Here is a 19,266-nt window from a genome sequence, read left to right as displayed (position 1 = left end):
CTATGAATACCATCTGTATGCTGAATGGTTCTAAATTTGTATCTCCAGTCCTGACATCTTCACTGAGCTCCAATTGTCTATTTGACATTCCTACTTCGGTAGCAAATAGGCATCTCAAGCTTGATGTGGCCAAACCAGGATTCTTTTTTTTTTTTTTTAAGATTTTATTTATTTATTTGAGAGAGAGAATGAGAGAGAGAGAAAGAGCACATGAGAGGGGGGAGGGTCAGAGGGAGAAGCAGACTCCCTGCCGAGCAGGGAGCCCGATGCGGGACTCGATCCCGGGACTCCAGGATCATGACCTGAGCCGAAGGCAGTCGCTCAACCAACTGAGCCACCCAGGTGCCCCAAACCAGGATTCTTGATTCTTCCATACAGCTGTTTTTTTCCTGCTCTTCCCCATCTCAGTAACAGACAACTATCCACTTAGTTTTCCAAACCAAACATTGAACTGTCAACCTTGATTCCTCTCTATCCCTCAGCTCCCCACATCTAATTCATCAGCAGGTCCTGTTAGCTTTACCTGTATAATGCATCCTGTATGAGTATGCTTTTCTCCATCTCCTCACTTGTTGTTTTTAAAAAGATTTTTTATTTTTATTTTTTTTTTGAGAGAGAGCACGAGCAGGGAGGAGAGGGAGAAGGGGGGAGAGGGAGAAGGGAGCCCAATGTGGGCTTGATCCCAGGACCCCAGGATCATGACCTGAACCGAAGGCAGGCGCTTAACCGACTGAGCCACCCAGGCGCCCCCAAATTATCTTTTAATATGTCATCCACGGTTATGGCAGTATCTATTAAAGCTGAGTAAGTTTATGTATTTTATTTTTTTTTTTAAAGATTTTATTTATTTATTTGAGAGAGAGAGAATGAGATAGAGAGAGAGAGCATGAGAAGGGGGAGGGTCAGAGGGAGAAGCAGACCCCCCGCCGAGCAGGGAGCCCAATGCGGGACTCGATCCCGGGACCCCAGGATCATGACCTGAGCCGAAGGCGTCGCTTAACCAACTGAGCCACCCAGGTGCCCCCAAATTATCTTTTAATATGTCATCCACGGTTATGGCAGTATCTACTAAAGCTGAGTAAGTTTATGTATTTTATTTTATTTTTTTTTAAAGATTTTATTTATTTATTTGAGAGAGAGAGAATGAGATAGAGAGAGAGAGCATGAGAGGGAGGAGGGTCAGAGGGAGGAGCAGGCTCCCCGCCGAGCAGGGAGCCCGATGCCGGACTCGATCCAGGGACTCCAGGATCATGACCTGAGCCGAATGCAGTCGCCCAACCAACTGAGCCACCCAGGCACCCAAGTTTATGTATTTTAAAATATTTTAATATTATGTAACCGTATATATACACATAGATGTACATACATGTATGTACGTATACATATATACATGCAAATATATATTTAATACACAAATAAATATATATATGTATTTCTGGGTCATATTCCCAACTCTAGGAATATACCTAACAGAAATGCATAAATATATTCACCAAAAGACATGACTAAAAATGTTCATAGCAAAGCTATTTACAATAGCCCCAACCAGAAACTACCCAAATGTCTCTCAACAGTAGGACAGATAACTAAATTTTAATATATTCACACAATGGAATACTGCACAGTATTGAAAATGAATGACCTAAAACTACACACAAGACAAATGCATCTACAGACATAATATTGAGTAAAAGAAACCAGAAACGAGTACATACTGTATGATTCCATTTACACAAAGTTCAAAACAGTCAAAACTAATCTATGGTGTTAGAATTGAGGATATCGTTTCCCCTTGGGGTGAGTAGTGACTGGAAGGGGACACGGGCGAAGGGAGTTGGGTCCTGGTTACATGGGTGTGTTCATTTGTGAGCTGTACATTTAGGATTTTTGTGCTTTTCTATTTGTATTTTATAATTCAGTAAACAGTTGTTTGTTTGTTTGTTTGTTTGTTTTAAGTAAGCCAGATCAACAAGACAGGAGGAAGATGGCAGCAGAGTAGGAGGACCCTGGATTCGTCTCATCCCAGGAACACAACTAGATAAGTATCATTTCACTGATATGTGGAATTTAAGAAACAAAACAAACAAGCAAAGGGGGAAAAAAGAGAGAGGGGAAGACAAGCCAAGAAACAGACTCTTAACTACAGAGAACAAACTGATGGTTACCAGAGGGGAGGTGGGTGAAGGGATGGGTGAAATAGATGATGGGGATGAGGGTTGTACTTGTTGTGATGAGTGTCGGGTGATGTATAGGAGTGTTGAATCACTATATTGTACACCTGAAACTAATGTTACACTGTATGTTAACCAACTGGAATTTAAATGAAAACTTTTAAAAATAAATAAATAAATAATAAGCCAGATCATGTCTTTTCCCTGCTTATCACCCTCAATGGTTTGCCAGCTGACAGAGAGCCTCCTGAATCTCCCAGTGAAGTAACTCCACCTACCCTTGCCCCTACTTATTCTCTATCAGATCATCCTCTTTTATTTTCCTCATCATACCTATTACATTGGTTATATTGGTTTGATGACAAACTGGGTGGCTTAGAACGAGAGAAAGGAATTCTCTTACAGTTCTGGGGACTAGAAGTCTGAACTCAAAGTGTCGGCAGGATGTGTTCCCTCTAAAGGTGCTGGGAAAGAACCTGCTCCAGGCCTATCTCCTGGCTCCCAGGAGCCTCAAGTGTCCCTTGGCTTGGAGACAATCATCTCCCCGTGTCTCGTCACGCGTCTTCCCTCTGTCCGCGTGCATCTTTGTATCCAGATTGCCCCTTTTTATTTATTTATTTTTGCTTTTTTAAAGATTTTATTTATTTATTTGACAGAGAGAGACCCAGCGAGAGAGGGAATGCAAGCAGGGGGAGTGGGAGAAGGAGAAGCAGGCTTTCCGCCAAGCAGGGAGCCTGATGCGGGGTTCGCTCCTAGGACCCTGGGACCATGACCTGAGCTGAAGGCAGACGCTTAACGACTGAGCCACCCAAGCGCCCCATAGATTGCCCCTTTTTAGAAGGATACCTGTGGAATTGGATTAGGGCCCACCCTAAAGACCTCATTGATTTGATCATCAGCAATGGCCCTATTTCCAAATAAGGCCACATTCACAGGTACTGGAGGTCAGGACTTCAACATATTTTGTGGGGGCACAATTCAACCCCTAATACCTACCATTATCTGATCATCTTATTTGTTTACTAGTTTATTGTCAAATTCTCTCCTCTAGAGTATAAACTATTCATATAGTTCGCCAGTGCATCCTCCCAGACGTAGAAGAGTGACTAGCACATTGTAGGTCCTCAATAAATATCTGTTGAATCGATGACTTCGGGTATTTTGTCCATTATTGACAATTCTTCAAACACTCTGCATGCTTATTGTCATTTATCCTCCAAGCAGCGGGGCACACAGAATTTACTATGTGCCAGGCGTTGCTCTTTGTGCTTCATATTATTAGCTCATTTAATCATCACACTACCCTATGTGACATATACTATTATTCTCATTTTATAAATAAGGAAACAAGGCACAGACTTGTATGAATGACAAAGATAGGTTTTTGAACCCAGGCAATCTAGACCTCTAAACCCTCAGTTGTAATCTCTATATGCTCTACTCTTTAGAAGCTTGTTACATCTATACGCCTTTCTGAGATGGTGTTAGCGGCAGCCAGGCAGGAAGAAATGTGGGACTATGAACCGGCCACACCAGGTCAAGGTGAGAATTCTTTGGGGATGATTCCACTCACCTCCTCCAGGGTGAGGGGGGGTCTCATGCTGAAAGATCCAAGAGGAAGAAGGGTGTAATCTCTAATTAGTTAGCAATACCGGGAGAAGACCAATCTGGTTCCACATAATACATCTAATACCAGTTATAGGAAGATCACATACATTTAAAATAATAGGAACGGTATTTCTGGAAGTGGGAACAACTTTCTTTTTTTAAATTTAATTTAGGGGCACCTGGGTGGCTCAGTCAGTTAAGTGTCCACCTCTTGATTTCAGCTCCAGTCACGATCTCAGGGTTGTGGGATCAAGCCCCATGTCAGGTTCCGTGATCAGTGGGGAGTCTGCTGGTCCCTCTCCGTCTGCTCCTCCCCCTGCTCCAGCTCGTGCTCTCTCTCTCCCTCTCTCTCTCAAATAAGTAAATAAAATCTTTTAAAAATTTTAATTTCATTATAATATTTATTTATTCTGTGGAAACAACTTTCTAAGCAACATAAGTCACCAAGAAAAAAAGCAGATTTGACTTTGTAAAAATGCAAAACTTTTGCACACCTGGAAAACACCTTTATTAAATAGAATTCACACCAATTGATGAAAAATGTTAAGAAAAACATTAAGAACCTAGGAGATCGGGGCGCCTGGATGACTCAGTCGTTAGGCATCTGCCTTCGGCTCAGGTCATGATCCCAGTGTCCTAGGATCAAGCCCCGCATCGGGCTTCCTGCTCAGAGGGGGGCCTGCTTCTCCCTCTCCCACTCCCCCTGCTTGTGTTCCCTCTCTCGCTGTGGCTCTCTGTCAAATAAATAAATGAAATCTTAAAAAAAACCCAAAAAACCTAGAAGATAAATGAGCAAAGGATGCAAACAGAAAATTCCAAAAAAGAGAAACTACAGCAAGCCAATATGTACAAGTAACCAATGATGCCAATGAAAATAACAGGGAAGTGCCATTTTGGGGGGCCCTTATTCCTCAGATATATGATATCTAATACTGGTCAGGTCATCATGAAACAGGCTCTCTCATACACTGCTGGAGGCAGAATATAATTATGTGCAACCATTTTCTAAAGAAATTGCTAATGTTAGTCAGCAGACATGAAATAGCCATGCTCTTTTAATTCAGTAATTCCAGTTGTGAGACCCTAACACAGGAAGCAGTCAGCTCTTCATTGCAGCATTATTGTAATCACCAAAACTGGAAACAATGGAAATTTCCAGCAAAGAAGAAATACATTAAGGTCACTCATTTGATGTACATAATACAGCCATGAGAATAACAATTACAAAAATTGTGTAGCAAAAGAAAAAAATAATATGTAATATTAAAATTTAAAAGGATACAAAAATTACATACAGATTATAAGTACAAATACAACTGGGTTAAAGTACACAGGAAAAACACATCTTAATGGAAAACATAAAAATTGTAGTGTGGTGAGATTATGGGTAACTTTATGACACCATCCCCTAACTTCCTGTATTTGTTATATTATCTTCCTATAAAGGTTTGATTTTGTTGTAAATGAATTGTAAGCTTATTGTGAAAAAAATCCAGCAGTACAAACTTGTCTTAAGTAGAAGAAAAAGTCTCTGTCCCATTGTCCACATAACACATGTCATATCAAATGTCATGTTATTTTTTATACAAATAAAATCATACCATGTATACTGCTTATAATTTTTATTTCAATTGACACTTCTTGTCTCAATTCATGGAAAAACCTCTTCACTGGTCTCCCTATTTCCACCTTTGCCCTTCTTCAGACTATTCTCAAAGTGGCCAAATTAACCAAATAAAAGGCAATTTTACTTTATTCTTTTTAATGGCTGCATAGTATTCTGCTGAATGAATTAATACCATAATTTATTTAAACAATCCTCTATAAGTGAAGGACATTTAGCAGTGAACATTCTTGTACGTATATATTTGTGCACTTGTAGATCTATTAGGAAAATTCCTAGAAAGAAATTTTATGAGTCAAAGAATGTGAATACTTAAAAATTTAATAGACATTTACAAATTGACCTCTGAACAGATTATACTAATTTACACTCCCAGCCAATGGCATTCTAGAATTTCGTGAATGTTCATCATCACTTTATCAACTGGTTTAGCCTTTACCAATCTCATAAATCAGCACTCAAGTTTACTTTCTTTTGACTTAATTACAAATGAAATGAAACATCTATTTCTTTATCAATCATTTGTTGTTCTGCGGGCTCACTTTTTCATATTTTTTGCCCATTTCATGACTGGTCTTTTGGTGTTTTTTTGAATAAAGCTCTGTATTTTGATTGAATAGAGCTCTGTATATTGAGGAAACTAACCTGTCTTATGAGCTTCAACTATTTTCTACATTTTTCTTTTGTAAGTTTTTTTTTTTACAGTGTCATTGATGGTTTAGAAAGCTTTAATTTCTCAGGAGTAAAATTCCATATTTTCCTCTTTGGTTTCTGATTTTCATGTCATACTTAGACCTTCTCCACTCCAAGATTATAAAAAATATTCACTGATGCTTTCAGCTAGTACCTTTAATCATTGTGGGTTTTTTTTTTTTTAAAGATTTTATTTATCTATTTGACAGAGATGGAGATAGCGACAGCAGGAACACAAGCAGGGGGAGCGGGAGAGGGAGAAGCAGGCTTCCCGCAGAGCAGGGAGCCCGATGCGGGGCTCGATCCCAGGACCCTGGGATCATGACCTGAGCCGAAGGCAGACGCCCAACGACTGAGCCACCCAGGCGCCGCTAACCATTGTATTTTTGATGCTTAAATTTGTGACCAACTTGGAGCCTCTTTTGGCATAAACAGGGAGGTAGAGATTTAGCTCCCTGCTATCTACATGACTCTTTGGCTCCAATCATCACTTATTAAGTAGCTCATTTCCCCACTGATTTGAAATACTAGCTTCTACCACATACTAAATCCCCTGTAAACTTGGTCTATTTTTGAACTATATTATGGTCCATTGATTGTGGTCTATTCCTGCACCAAGACAAAAATGTTTTAGTTTTATAATTTTAATAACTGAATATTTGATATCTGAAGCGCTTGATTTTTCCTAATTAATAACTGAAATTTTATATCTTTTTTAAAGATTTTATTTATTTATTTGAGAGCGCGCGAGAGAAAGCACAGAGGGAGAGTGTGAGGGAGAAGCAGGCTCCCCGCTGAGCAGAGAGCCCGATGCGGGACTGGATCCCAGGACCCTGGGATCACGACCTGAGCCGAAGGCAGATGCTTAAACGACTGAGCCACCCAGGTGCCCTGTAACTGAAATTTGAAAATACACAATAAAACACGATAAAATTTACCTCACCTTCCCCTCCAAGTGTGTCTACCACTCTTTCAGGGGCATTTGAAAGAAGCCCAGCTCCCCCAAGAGGAAACTTTTAAAACTGATACTGCAAGAAGAATTAAAGTGGTTCCGCTCAGAAGTAACAAATCTAAAGAAAAGTCACAGAATTACAGATCAGGTGAGGCTCCTCATTCTTTTCCAACTCGGTCCTTGCATCTCCCCTGGCTACCATTGCCCACCGGCCCATGCCTGCCGCGCTTCCCAGCTCAGCCTCTAGGTGGCGCGGCGGGGCCCGTAAGCGAGTAGACCGGGACCGACCTCCCGAGCGACAGCGAGACGGTCATGACGTCACGTCCCGTCCGGGCGGAAGTCCTCTGCTGGCCGACCGGGAAGTAGCAGAAGACTGGGCGATGGCAGCTCTGGAGGCCTCGCTCCGGGGCAGACCCGACGCCACGGTGCCCCCGCGGTAGACCGGACCAGGGTGGCGGGCTCCGGGTCCCGAGGTGACGAGCGTCGGGGGCTGAACCGGGGCTTTAGAAGGGAACCTGGGAACCCTGACAGCCCCTGTCGAAGCCGCTCCCTGACTCTGGGCTGGTAAACTGCCTTTGCCAGGGCTGCCCCGGAAACGGGTCCGCCTGGTGTCCGACCGCTCCTACAGGGAACGGCGTGGGGGAGGATTTGCCCCGTTCACTGTACCAGCAAGGCAGGTGGTAGCCCCGGACCTAGGGTTCAAGGGCTCTGATTCAACCTAACATCGCCTCTTCTCTACCACGCCAGGGATGGAGGGATCTAAAACCTCCAGCAGCACCATGCAGGTGAGCTTCGTGTGCCAGCGTTGCAGCCAGCCCCTGAAACTGGACACGAGCTTCAAGATCCTGGATCGTGTCACCATCCAGGAGCTCACAGGTCAGGGAGACCCTTGGAAAGAGGGTGGTCAAGATCGTGGAAAGTGGGCAATTTGGGAGATGTATGTCTTAAGGTGGCTATCTTTGTAATCTGCCACAAACTTGCTGTGAACCTAGGAAAGTCATTTCATCTCTAGGCTCCCTGTTTAGTCATCGGGAGCATGAAGGAGTTCTGACATTGTGCTTCTGAGAACTTCCTATTTTAAGGAAAGGTCCTTAGTTTTCTGCTCTTGCTGTTTCAGAGTAAAGGAATATGTATATATAATAATAAACAGTATTTGATGAGGGCTTATCATATAGCAAGTGCATTACATGCATTACATCATTTATCCCTGCAACAACCCCAATGGAAGAGTACAGTCATCATTTTACAGATGAGGGATTGAGGTTCAGAGAGGTTAAGTGACTTATCCAGTGGCCAACAGCAGGTAAATGGAGGAACAGAGTCTAAAAATCCCAAGAAGTGAGATGAAGTTAGAGACAAAAGAAAGAAAAGACTGAATAGGTAGTTTAAGCTCTAGGGTCCAGAGTCAGCCTGCTTGGATTTAAATCGTAAGTGTCGCCCCAGTCGCCTAATGGATAAGGCCTTGGCCTCCTAAATCGTAAGTGTCATTTACTAGCTGAACGGCTTTTTGCAAGTTACTTTACTTTCTTTTTTTTTTTTTTTTTTAAGATTTTATTTATTTATTTGACAGAGAGATAGAGAGAGAACACAAGTAGGCAGAGGGAGAGGGAGAAGCAGGCTCCCCGCAGAACAGGGAGCCCGATGCGGGACTTGATCCCAGGACCCCGGGATCACGACCTGAGCCGAAGGCAGCCACTTAACCGACTGAGCCACCCAGGCGCCCATGTTACTTTACTTTCTAAGCCCGGGTTTCTTGGTTTCTTTATCTGTAAAAGGTAAAACAACCTCAGGGTAGTTGTAACGATCAAATATGATGAAGAACATAAGTACTTAGGGATATGCTGGGCAAATAGTACTCAAGTGTTAGCTATTATCATTGCTACCAACTTCTCTTTTTGAGTGGAATTAACTCTTTAATATGTTTTTAACCTTTTATTACAGAAAATTTCAATCATATAGTCAAGGGAATAGCATAACGAGCTCCCTCATATCCATCACCCAGCTTCAACCATAAGCCACATTCTGCCATTCTTGTGTTCTCTGTATCTTCACTCACCTCCCATCCCCATTCATTTATTTTGTTTTTATTTTTATTTTTTATTTATTTATATTTTTTAAAGATTTTATTTATTTATTTGAGACAGAGAGAATGAGAGACAGAGAGCATGAGAGGGAGGAGGGTCAGAGGGAGAAGCAGACTCCCTGCCGAGCAGGGAGCCCGATGTGGGACTTGATCCCGGGACTCCAGGATCATGACCTGAGCAGGGAGCCCGATGCGGGACTCCCGCACCCAGGCGCCCCTGTTTTTTATTCTTTTTTAAAAATGTCATGCCTTTAAATGTACAAATCTTAGCTGTACATTTTTGACAAAATGGATACACTCATGTTACTCAGATCACTGGGATGTAGAAAGGTTTCATCTTCCCAGAAAGTTCCCTCGTGTTCCTTCCAAGTTATTCTGGAGGAAAGGGGATGTTAACTTTTGTTATGGAAAACTTCAGAGTATATAAGGAACCTTCACATACCCATCATCTAGCCTCGACAATTATCAGTGCATATTTAAATCATGTTTCATCTACAGCCCCATCTATTCCCCTCCCACCCCGAATTATTTTGGAGCAAATCCCAAACATAAAAATACTGTAAATGTTTTGGTAAGTCTTTTTGAAAGATAAGGTGTCTTTTTAAAAACACAATCATGGGGCGCCTGGTGGCTCAGTCATTAAGTATCTGCCTTTGACTCAGGTCATGATCCCAGAGTCCTGTGATTGAGCCCCACATTGGGCTCCCTGCTCTGCAGGAAGCTTGCTTCTCCCTCTCTCACTTCTCCTGCTTGTGTTCCCTCTCTTGCTGTCTCTCTCTCTGTCAAATAAATAAATAAAATTAAATTTAAAAAACCACAATCATGATACTACAGTGGGAAAAATTTAACAATTCCTTAATCTGATTTAATGGGGGTAAGGGGAGGAAGACAAAAGATTTATCTATGTGCAAATGGTACTTTAAGAAAAAGGTGGAGGTGGGAGTGGTGATGAGGATTTTTTTTGTTTTCCCATACTTTCATAGACACTCCAGCTTTTTTTTTTTTTTTAAGGTTTTATTTATTTGACAGAGAGAGCACAAGTAGGCAGAGCGGCAGGCAGAGGCAGAGGGAGAAGCAGACTCCCCGCTGAGCAGGGAGCCTGACGCGGGACTCGATCCCGGGAACCTGGGATCATGACCTGAGCCGAAGGCAGACACTTAACTGACTGAGCCACCCAGGCGCCCACACTCCAGCTTTGTTAAGACTCTTCCTAACTCTAGGGGCGCCTGGGTGGCTCAGTTGGTTAAACGACTGCCTTCGGCTCAGGTCATGATCCTGGAGTCCTGGGATCGAGTCCCGCATCGGGCTCCCTGCTCAGCGGGGAGTCTGCTTCTCCCTCTGACCCTCCTCCCTCTCATGCTCTCTGTCTCTCATTCTCTCTGTCTCAAATAAATAAATAAAATCTTTAAAAAAAAAAAAAAAAGAAGACTCTTCCTAACTCTAATATTTTCCTTATCCTTAGCTCCATTACTTGCCACAGCCCAGGTGAAACCAGGAGAGACCCAAGAGGAAGAGGCTAACTCAGGAGAGGTATGCAACACTGCAATGCACACTGGGTTTCTGCAGGGTACTTGGTGCTTCAGGAGTCCCCAGACCTTTGGGATCTCTGGTTAACAAGAGATGTTCTACATGATCGGGCCACTGTGGGTCATCAGGGAGATCCTGAAGTGCAGCTGAGGTCACACGATGACTGAATGAGGCATAATTAAAAAATGTGGGGAGAGGCTTTTTATTTGAAGCAGAATTACAAGCCATTATAGGTGGGAGACGAGATGATCTGTGTGTCCAGGTCATCCCAAGGCATGCCTAGTTTACATCCGTTGTCCTAGCTAATTATTAATATTCACTCCTCTCCGTTCTCAAAAGTAGCTTGGTTTGGACTAGAGTGTAATTACTCTAGCCAGAAAGGATTGTCAGTATTAGAGAACATGTCATGTTTATTTATTTAAAGATTTTATTTGAGAGTGCATGCGCACAAGTGGGGGCGGGGAGGGCAGAAGGAGAGGGAGAAGCAGACTCTCTGCTGAGCAGGGAGCGCAATGCGGAGCTTGATCCTGGGACCCTGAGCTCCTGACCTGAGCCGAAGGCAGATGCTTAACTGACCGAGCCATGCAGGCGCCCCAAACATGTCATTTTTAAACTGTGATAATGTCAGTGATAATTTTCTTTGTCAAACGTAGATGTCATAAGAATTTGATCGTATATAAATTATATCAAAATATCAAAAGCATATAAATTATCTACTTTGTTGTATGCCATGGCAAACTTCATTGCAATCTGATCTGGCTTTTTCCCTGTGCCGTGATTCAGGGCATTCTTTCCCCTACCCCTAACTGGTAAGTGTTGAGAAAATACAAATTTAACTACAATAGAGTATAACATAGGAGATGTTTCCCACAAAAAATCACATGGGACTTGGGGTTTGTCTGTACCAGGGGTCCTTTCTTAGTGCACATATCCAGGGATTGGCTAGGTAACACCTATTTCTTAAGTCTCTGTGGTTTATCAAGTCCTACAGTTGTCCATCAAGGGTAAAGCCAGATATTGCTGAGACTGTTTGGGACTCCACCTCTAAGCTGCCAGAATTATAACGCCCTCTTATTTCCTTCCCAGGAGCCATTTCTTGAAACTCGCCAGGATGGTGTCTCTCGCAGATTCATCCCCCCAGCCAGGTGCCTACCACTCCCCAGCCCCCTGTTCCTTGCCAAAGGCCAGTAGAATTTTAATGAAACCCAGAATTGAGACCTGGAGCCAGGTGATGGAGATAAATCACTGAGCCTTTTGGCTCTTCCAGAAAAGATGTATTCTCTTATACCTGGCCCATCACTTTCCAGTATTGGTTTTCCCTGTAGCCATTCACACAGTGGGAAGGGACAGTGGCTGTCTTGATGAAGAATCAAGAAAAGTCTGAGGGAGTGAATGACTAATAAAAGAGATGGGCTCTTGAAAAGCTTTAAAATAGTAGATGTTGTTAGACGTTCAGGTTCTTAGTTGTTGATGCATGTGAAGGCTACTGGCGAGTGGTGTGATATTTAAAAATGGTCTTTCCTGATTCTCCTTCCTTTTCTACTGTAGACACACACACGTGTCAGTTTTTGATGCCCCCTCTCCCTCCTTAGTCCATCCAGGCCAACCTTCGTGCTGAGTGCCCCTGTGGAAGACCAGCATGGCCTTCCCTTGGGAGAGAGGTACCCTTGGGAGGTCAGTCGGGCTAGGAGTGGGTATGCGCCTTGAGGCCCCTCAGCCGGTGCTTGAGAGTCTCTGCCACTGAACCTGCAGTAGGTGGAGGAGGCCTCTCTGCTCCCTCATGTGGCCCGTGGGCGGGGGGCTGTCTGCAGGATGATGTCTACAGAAAGTGCCAACAGCTTCACTCTGATCGGGGAGGCATCTGATGGCGGCACCATGGAGAATCTCAGCCGAAGACTGAAGGCAAGTGGGCAGTGTTGCGGCGTCCAGCGGTGGGCCTGGCTGCTAGAGCGGGTGGCCCGACAGGTCGCCTGGGGCAGGCCCTACCCTGACTCTCCCCCGCCCCACACTTCCAGGTCACTGGGGACCTTTTTGACATCATGTCAGGCCAGACCGATGTGGATCACCCGCTGTGTGAGGAATGCACAGACACTCTTTTAGACCAACTGGACACTCAGCTCAACGTCACTGAAAATGAGTGTCAGAACTACAAGTGAGTGCCTCTAGAACTAGTGCCCGGAACCCGAGAGCTGTGCCTGCTCTCAGACTGCTTGGCTCTTCCCCGGGAGCTGTGCTCCACTCAGGTAAACAGCGTAACAGGTTCCCTGCAGTGAGTATATTCTGCCTGTGTCCTTGGCAGACGCTGTTTAGAGCTCTTAGAGCAGATGAATGAGGACGACAGTGAACAGCTACAGAGGGAGCTAAAGGAGCTGGCATTAGAGGAGGAGAGGCTGATCCAGGAGCTGGAAGATGTGGAAAAGAACCGCAAGATAGTGGCGGAAAATCTCGAGAAGGTCCAGGCTGAGGCTGAGAGACTGGATCAGGAGGAAGCTCAGTGAGTGGTCACCCTGTTCCTCTGTCTTCCTGGCCTCGACACTCCAGGAGGAGAAGTGGCTTCTCACTGACTGTGTCTGAGTAGTTTGTAAGCTGCAGTCACCTGTCATTTGGCAGCTTGTCTGCTCCAGATCCCACATACTGTTTCCAGGCCCTATTTCTTGAGGGCTGTTGGGAGGGTTCTGTATGAGGGGTCCACCTAATTAAGTGAAAAAAGCATGTCGGTTAAATAGAGAGCAGAGAAACGAGGGTTCTAGTTTCCTTTCTGCCGTGTAGGGAACTGTAAGTCAGCCACCCAACCTGGCATCCTCCTCTGGAAAGATGAACATGTTGGCCTACATTCGTTCCTTCCCAGCCCAAAAATTTCACTGGTGATCTTTTTTAAATTTTTTTTTTTAAGATTTTATTTATTTGACAGAGAGACACAGTAAGAGAGGGAACACAAGCAGGGGGAGTGGGAGAGGGAGAAGCAGGCTTCCCGCTGAGCAGGGAGCCTGATGTGGGTCTCGATCCCAGGACCCTGGGATCATGACCTGAGCCGAAGGCAGATGCTTAACAACTGAGCCACCCAGGCGCCCCTCACTGGTGATCTTGACCTGAGAGAGCCCTCTGTCCAGAGGAGGAGATCCAGTGTCCACACTAACTAAAGTTGGGGAAGTGATGGACAGAGAAAAAAGTTACTTTTTTCGAAGTCGTGAATGAGTTCCCTTGGAAATGGTGTATGCTAACTATAGAGGACAGTTATATGCACAGAAGTGAAGTTCTGGAAGTTCAATTACCGTCATTTCACAGAAGAAGCCACTCTTAACCCCCTCACCTCACCTTTGTAAAAGATCAGAAATACAAGAGGCGCATGGCCTTGGTTTAGGAGAGTCCTATTTTCCTCTGCCCTTTGCATATGGGCAGCTAGAATTTGAGACCTTTCTGTCCCCTGCAGACAGAACAGCTAGGGCCTGTATGTTCCTTTGAATGGGATCTGTGCTGGGCGCCTGGGTGGCTCAGTTGGTTAAGCGACTGCCTTCGGCTCAGGTCATGATCCTGGAGTCCCAGGATCAAGTCCTGCATCGGGCTCCCTGCTCAGCGGGGAGTCTGCTTCTCCCTCTGACCCTCCTCCCTCTCATGCTCTCTGTCTCTCATTCTCTCTCTCTCAAATAAATTAAATAAATAAATAAATAAGTAAGTAAGTAAATAAATAAATAAAAAATCTTGAATGGGATCTGTGCCAAATGGAAAGGATGCTGTAACTAGGTCTCACCAAAACCACCAGACTAAATTGTTATGAGGGGTGGTGAGAGAGAAATTTCAGCCCCAAACCAACAGCCTTCAATGGCCACCTTGCTGCTCACAGGTATCAGAGGGAGTACAGTGAATTTAAGCGACAACAGCTGGAGCTGGACGATGAGCTGAAGAGTGTGGAAAACCAGATGCGTTATGCCCAGATGCAGCTGGACAAGCTGAAGAAAACTAATGTCTTCAATGCGACCTTCCACATCTGGTAATGTGGGCTGGAGGGTGAGGAGGGCCTGGGGAGCACGGCACACCTGCACCTTAGCTGCTGACCACTAGGCCGAGGTGGCCGCCTCCCACGAAATCAGACTGTACATGATCGCCCTGTCCAGGCTGCTTTTGTTCCTGTGATGGGATAGGCACCTCTGGGGGTTGGAATTCTAGAGCTTGGTGACATCCACTCCCCCAAGGAAAGGAAAAGATCTGAGCCCTCCAGTCCCACGAAAACCTTGTCATCTGCCTGGGTGCTGCCCCTAGGATCACTGATGTATTTATTCAACGTTTTGTCCATTTAACTAGTATTGCTGAGCATCTTGTACATGGCAGGCAGCATGTTAAGCACCAGAAGGGACAGCACACAACATGTGTTCTACCTTCTAGTTGCTTAGAATCTCGTGGAAGGGATGGGTATGTGATAGGCTGTTATAATGCGACGTGATAACTGTGAACCTCAGGGGGGCTCTGGGGCCACATAAAGGCACTTGGCTCAGTTTGGGAAGGCCACATGGAAAGTTTGCCTCAGGGGAGGTTGATGTTGAAGCTGAGACATGAAGTGGAAGTCTGCAGGGGGGGGTTGTTCCTGATAGAGGAACGTCATGTGCAAAGAAACAGAGGAACGTGGGAGTGATGAGTCCAGAGACCTGAAAGGAGCTTATTGTGACTGGAGATTGAGTGTAAAGGGGAGAGTGACAGGATATGAAACTGGAGAGTGACCAGTTCCCCAGGGAGCTCGTAGGCCTCATGAAGGGATTTGGGCTTCATCCAAAGGGCAGTGGAAACCACTAAAGCATTTTAGGCAGAGAGCTGACATAATTAGCATTTGCGTTTGTGAATGATCCCTTCACCTGCGGAATGGGAAGTGTTGGGGGGAGGAGGGCAGTGCCAGTGCTAAGGAGACTTGTCCTAGGACTCTAAGCAGGAAAAGATAGAGCAGCAGATTGCGCTTGGAAAAAAGTAGATTGAAGAGATTTAGGAAGTCCAATCAAGAGAGCTTGGTGGTTTTTGAGGGGAGGGAGCAGAGAGAGAGCATTCAAGAATGATGTCCCCGTTTCTACTTTGGCATCTGAGCACAAGGAGAGAGATGACAACTTGGGTTTGGACATGTATTTAAAGTGCCAAGTAGAGGGGCACCTGGCTGGCTTAGTCGGTAGAGCATGCGACTCTTGATCCTGGGGTCGTGAGTCCAAGCCCCACGTTGGGCATAGAGCTTACTTAAATAAGTAAATAAAGTGCCAAGTAGAGCTTAGGTATATGAATGTGGAGATGAGGAGAAAGATTTATGTGAGGGTTTAGGTGCGAGCAGGAAGTCTCAAATTGCTGAGTGTTAAGGTCTCCCTGTATTTCCCCCCACCCTCCTGCCTTCCTCCAGGCACAGTGGACAGTTCGGCACGATCAATAACTTCCGACTGGGTCGCCTGCCCAGTGTTCCCGTGGAATGGAATGAGATCAATGCTGCCTGGGGTCAAACGGTGTTGCTGCTCCATGCCCTGGCCAATAAGATGGGTCTGAAATTTCAGAGGTAAGAAATGCCCCCCTTTCTTGGGGTGTGGCGTGTCCTTGATATAATCTGTTATCTCCAGCTTGGTACTCTGCAGTGGCAGGAGCCCTTGCTCCCAACACACTGAGAGTTTTCTGTCTGTGGAGACTCTTCTTCTGATTCTCCCCCTGACGAAAGGACTCTTTCTACTCATCAAGCAGCCTTTGGACTGCACGACCCGAGCTGTGGTCCCCAGCCCAGCGTCTCTAGAACCTTGGTGGTTCCTCAAGCTGTTTTCAGCTTTTGTTTTTTTCAGCCTAAACAAAACCTACACGTACCAATGAAAGGCCCCCAGACGATTATATAATAAATGTAGTTTGTTCGGTAAACAACATCTTTTAAACACGGAGTCTATGGAGAGATGAGAGAGAGGGGTGGGAATAATAAAAGTAGTCCTTGGGTAGGATGAAGCCTGAAAATCACTGGGTTATAACATTCCAGTAATCACTTTAGCAGGAGTCCTGTATCCATCTCCACGTGCATCTCCATTTTAGGTATCGACTTGTTCCCTATGGAAACCATTCGTATCTGGAGTCTCTGACAGACAAATCTAAGGTATTCCGGGACGCCCCATTTTCAGTGCAATGCAGAATCCTTGTACCTCCTGACGGAATGGTTTACTTTTTTTTTTTTTTAAAGATTTTATTTATTTATTTGACAGAGAGAGACATAGCGAGAGCAGGAACACAAGCAGGGGGAGTGGGAGAGGGAGAAGCAGGCTTCCCGCTGCGCAGGGAGCCCGATGTGGGGCTCGATCCCAGGACCCTGGGATCATGACCTGAGCCGAAGGCAGACGCTTAACGACTGAGCCACCCAGGCGCCCTGGTTTACTTTTGATAATAGCATTTCTTAGTTTCTTTCTTCGAGGTGTCTCATGATCCCATGTCTTGTTGAGTGCCTTGTCTAGGTCAGGATTAGCTCTTCGGGGCCTAGAGACACAAAGTAGGTTTTTACAATCCGTTGAAAAGGGCTAAGGGCAGACCAGAGGAGGGGGTGTATGCTAGGGTAGGAAAGGAATCACTGCGAGATTGTTTAATCCATTTCCAGTGATGCTGAAGCAGACTAGGTGCCTCATATGGGCCCGAGTTGGCTGTTCCCAGTGCAGTACAGACAGAACATGACTCGAGAGGTTGCTGGGCTTGGGAACAGTCTCTGGTAGCCTGTCTCGGTGCCATCCCCTTAGCTGGTTCTCTCTCTTCTTGGGCAGGAGCTGCCGTTATATTGCTCTGGGGGGTTGCGATTTTTCTGGGACAACAAGTTTGACCATGCCATGGTGGCTTTCCTGGACTGTGTGCAGCAGTTCAAAGAAGAGGTAGAGAAAGGCGAGACCCGTTTTTGTCTTCCTTACAGGTCAGTACCCCCTAATGCTGAATGAACCTGGAGTAGGACCAAATTGAGCAGAATTGAAGGGACAGTAAGAATGGAAGCAAAACATAGTGTAAATGGTGGGAAAGCAGAAAATGCTGCAAAATCATATGACACTGATGGGCAGAGACAGATGCAACGCTCCGAGCAGGACCGAATGTGACCGCCTGGTCCCTGAGGAGAAAGAATATTCTCTTCGGTGCTTTGGGGGGGATTTTCCTAGCACAGAGCTCAAATCGGCTCTCTGATTTCAGGAAGCTTTTCCCCTTAAGCCCTTGGAAATAGACAGGAATGCTTCCTTTGGTCAAATTTTGTAGGAGCCCAGTGATAGAAGGAGACCTTAGTTCAAGAGGGTAAGGCCGAGCTGCTTCTGTCACCCCAAAATAAAGCATTTCTATTCTTCTGCCTCCCTTCTCTCCCCATGAGTTCAGGGATGCCTAGGAAAACAGTCAGGAGTACTGTAACCCCCACGTGCCCTCTGCCCCAGGCTTCTCATTTGTTTGGGTGTGTGTCCTGTCCCTGTACTTGGCAATGACAATGAGGCTCTTGTGACAGCCTTCTTGATGTTTGGCTTTCAAGCAAATCCAAAATACACTACCATTCCTGGCCAAGAGTTCTTTAATAGGTAAAATGACACGAATGGTCCCATGATCACGTCCCTGCCCGTTTGCCGGAACGGACTTAACTCGGGTCTCAGTTGCTAATGAGCTCTGCTGTGTTCACCTGCAGGATGGATGTAGAGAAGGGCAAGATTGAAGACACAGGAGGAAGTGGCGGCTCCTATTCGATCAAAACGCAGTTTAACTCTGAGGAACAGTGGACAAAAGCTCTCAAGTTCATGCTGACGAATCTTAAGTGGGGGCTTGCTTGGGTGTCCTCACAGTTTTATAACAAATGACTTTTTTTTTCCTTAGGGAAATGTTTGCCTTAAAGGCTTTAAATTTTGTTTTGTTTGCAAAGAGAAAAATGTTTTAAATTAAATTCGGGTACTATTAAACAGCACATGTTTACAATACCAAAAAAGAAAAAAAATCCACAAAAGCCACTTTATTTTAGGGTATCATGTGACAGATGGTTTCCAGAGCTACCAGCCTTTGTCATAGTTTTGACTCTTAACCCCATACCTTCCTTGCCCTCTCTCCTCTCAAAACAACTAATTTAAATTTACCTTTGTTGTTGTTGTTGTTGTTAACTGAGTTGAATTGAGATTGATGTGTTTTCACTGGGTTTTATCTCTCTCAACTTCCTGCACTTACAATATGAACTAGAAACTTTTTTTTTTTTAAGATTTTATTTAGTCATTTGACAGAGAGAGACACAGCGAGAGAGGGAACACAAGCAGGGGGAGTGAGAGAGGGAGAGGGAGAAGCAGGCTTCCCACGGAGCAGGGAGCCCCATGCGGAACTCAATCCCAGGACCCCGGGATCGTGACCTGAGCCGGACGCAGATGCTTAACTAAGCCACACAGGCACCCCATGAACTAGAAACTTCTGTCTCCACTGAGACAACAAGGTGTGTGAGACATACAGTTGGATAACGTGAGAAAGTGACACATAAGCTTTGGTCACCAGGTGGTGTGATTGGAAGCTTGAAATTTAACACTTGTCTTTTCTCAGTTCTCGTGCTGACTGCCTATTCTGCTCTCTGTTAGAAATATGAAATGGTGTTTGATATTGTCTGAGACATTATGGAAAGATTTAATTATTT

General features: G+C 44.9%; 1 protein-coding gene across 2 annotated transcripts; it reads left to right on the top strand.

Moving 5' to 3' along the window:
- Window positions 1–7,380: 7,380 nt before the first annotated feature.
- BECN1 (beclin 1) lies at window positions 7,381–18,804 on the top strand. Of its 2 annotated transcripts, XM_035027185.1 has the most exons (13): window positions 7,381–7,521; window positions 7,796–7,924; window positions 10,594–10,661; window positions 11,745–11,803; window positions 12,251–12,319; window positions 12,470–12,560; window positions 12,674–12,810; window positions 12,958–13,152; window positions 14,500–14,646; window positions 16,027–16,176; window positions 16,689–16,749; window positions 17,402–17,544; window positions 18,289–18,804. In XM_035027185.1, the coding sequence occupies exons 2-13, from the start codon at window positions 7,798–7,800 to the stop codon at window positions 18,455–18,457; spliced, it is 1,416 nt and encodes a 471-aa protein (XP_034883076.1). In that variant the 5' UTR covers window positions 7,381–7,521; window positions 7,796–7,797; the 3' UTR covers window positions 18,458–18,804. The 2 variants fall into 2 exon arrangements, with proteins under 2 accessions (XP_034883076.1, XP_034883077.1); XM_035027186.1 differs by lacking the exon at window positions 12,251–12,319 and having other exon boundaries at window positions 7,382–7,521.
- The last annotated feature ends 462 nt before the right edge of the window (window positions 18,805–19,266 follow it).

Source organism: Mirounga leonina, unplaced genomic scaffold (genome assembly GCF_011800145.1).
Source record: "Mirounga leonina isolate KUSES-001 unplaced genomic scaffold, KU_Mleo_1.0 Mir_200, whole genome shotgun sequence".
Taxonomy (NCBI): domain Eukaryota; kingdom Metazoa; phylum Chordata; class Mammalia; order Carnivora; family Phocidae; genus Mirounga; species Mirounga leonina.
Note: the sequence above shows the minus strand (reverse complement) of the source record. Positions and strands in the feature narration are given on the sequence as shown.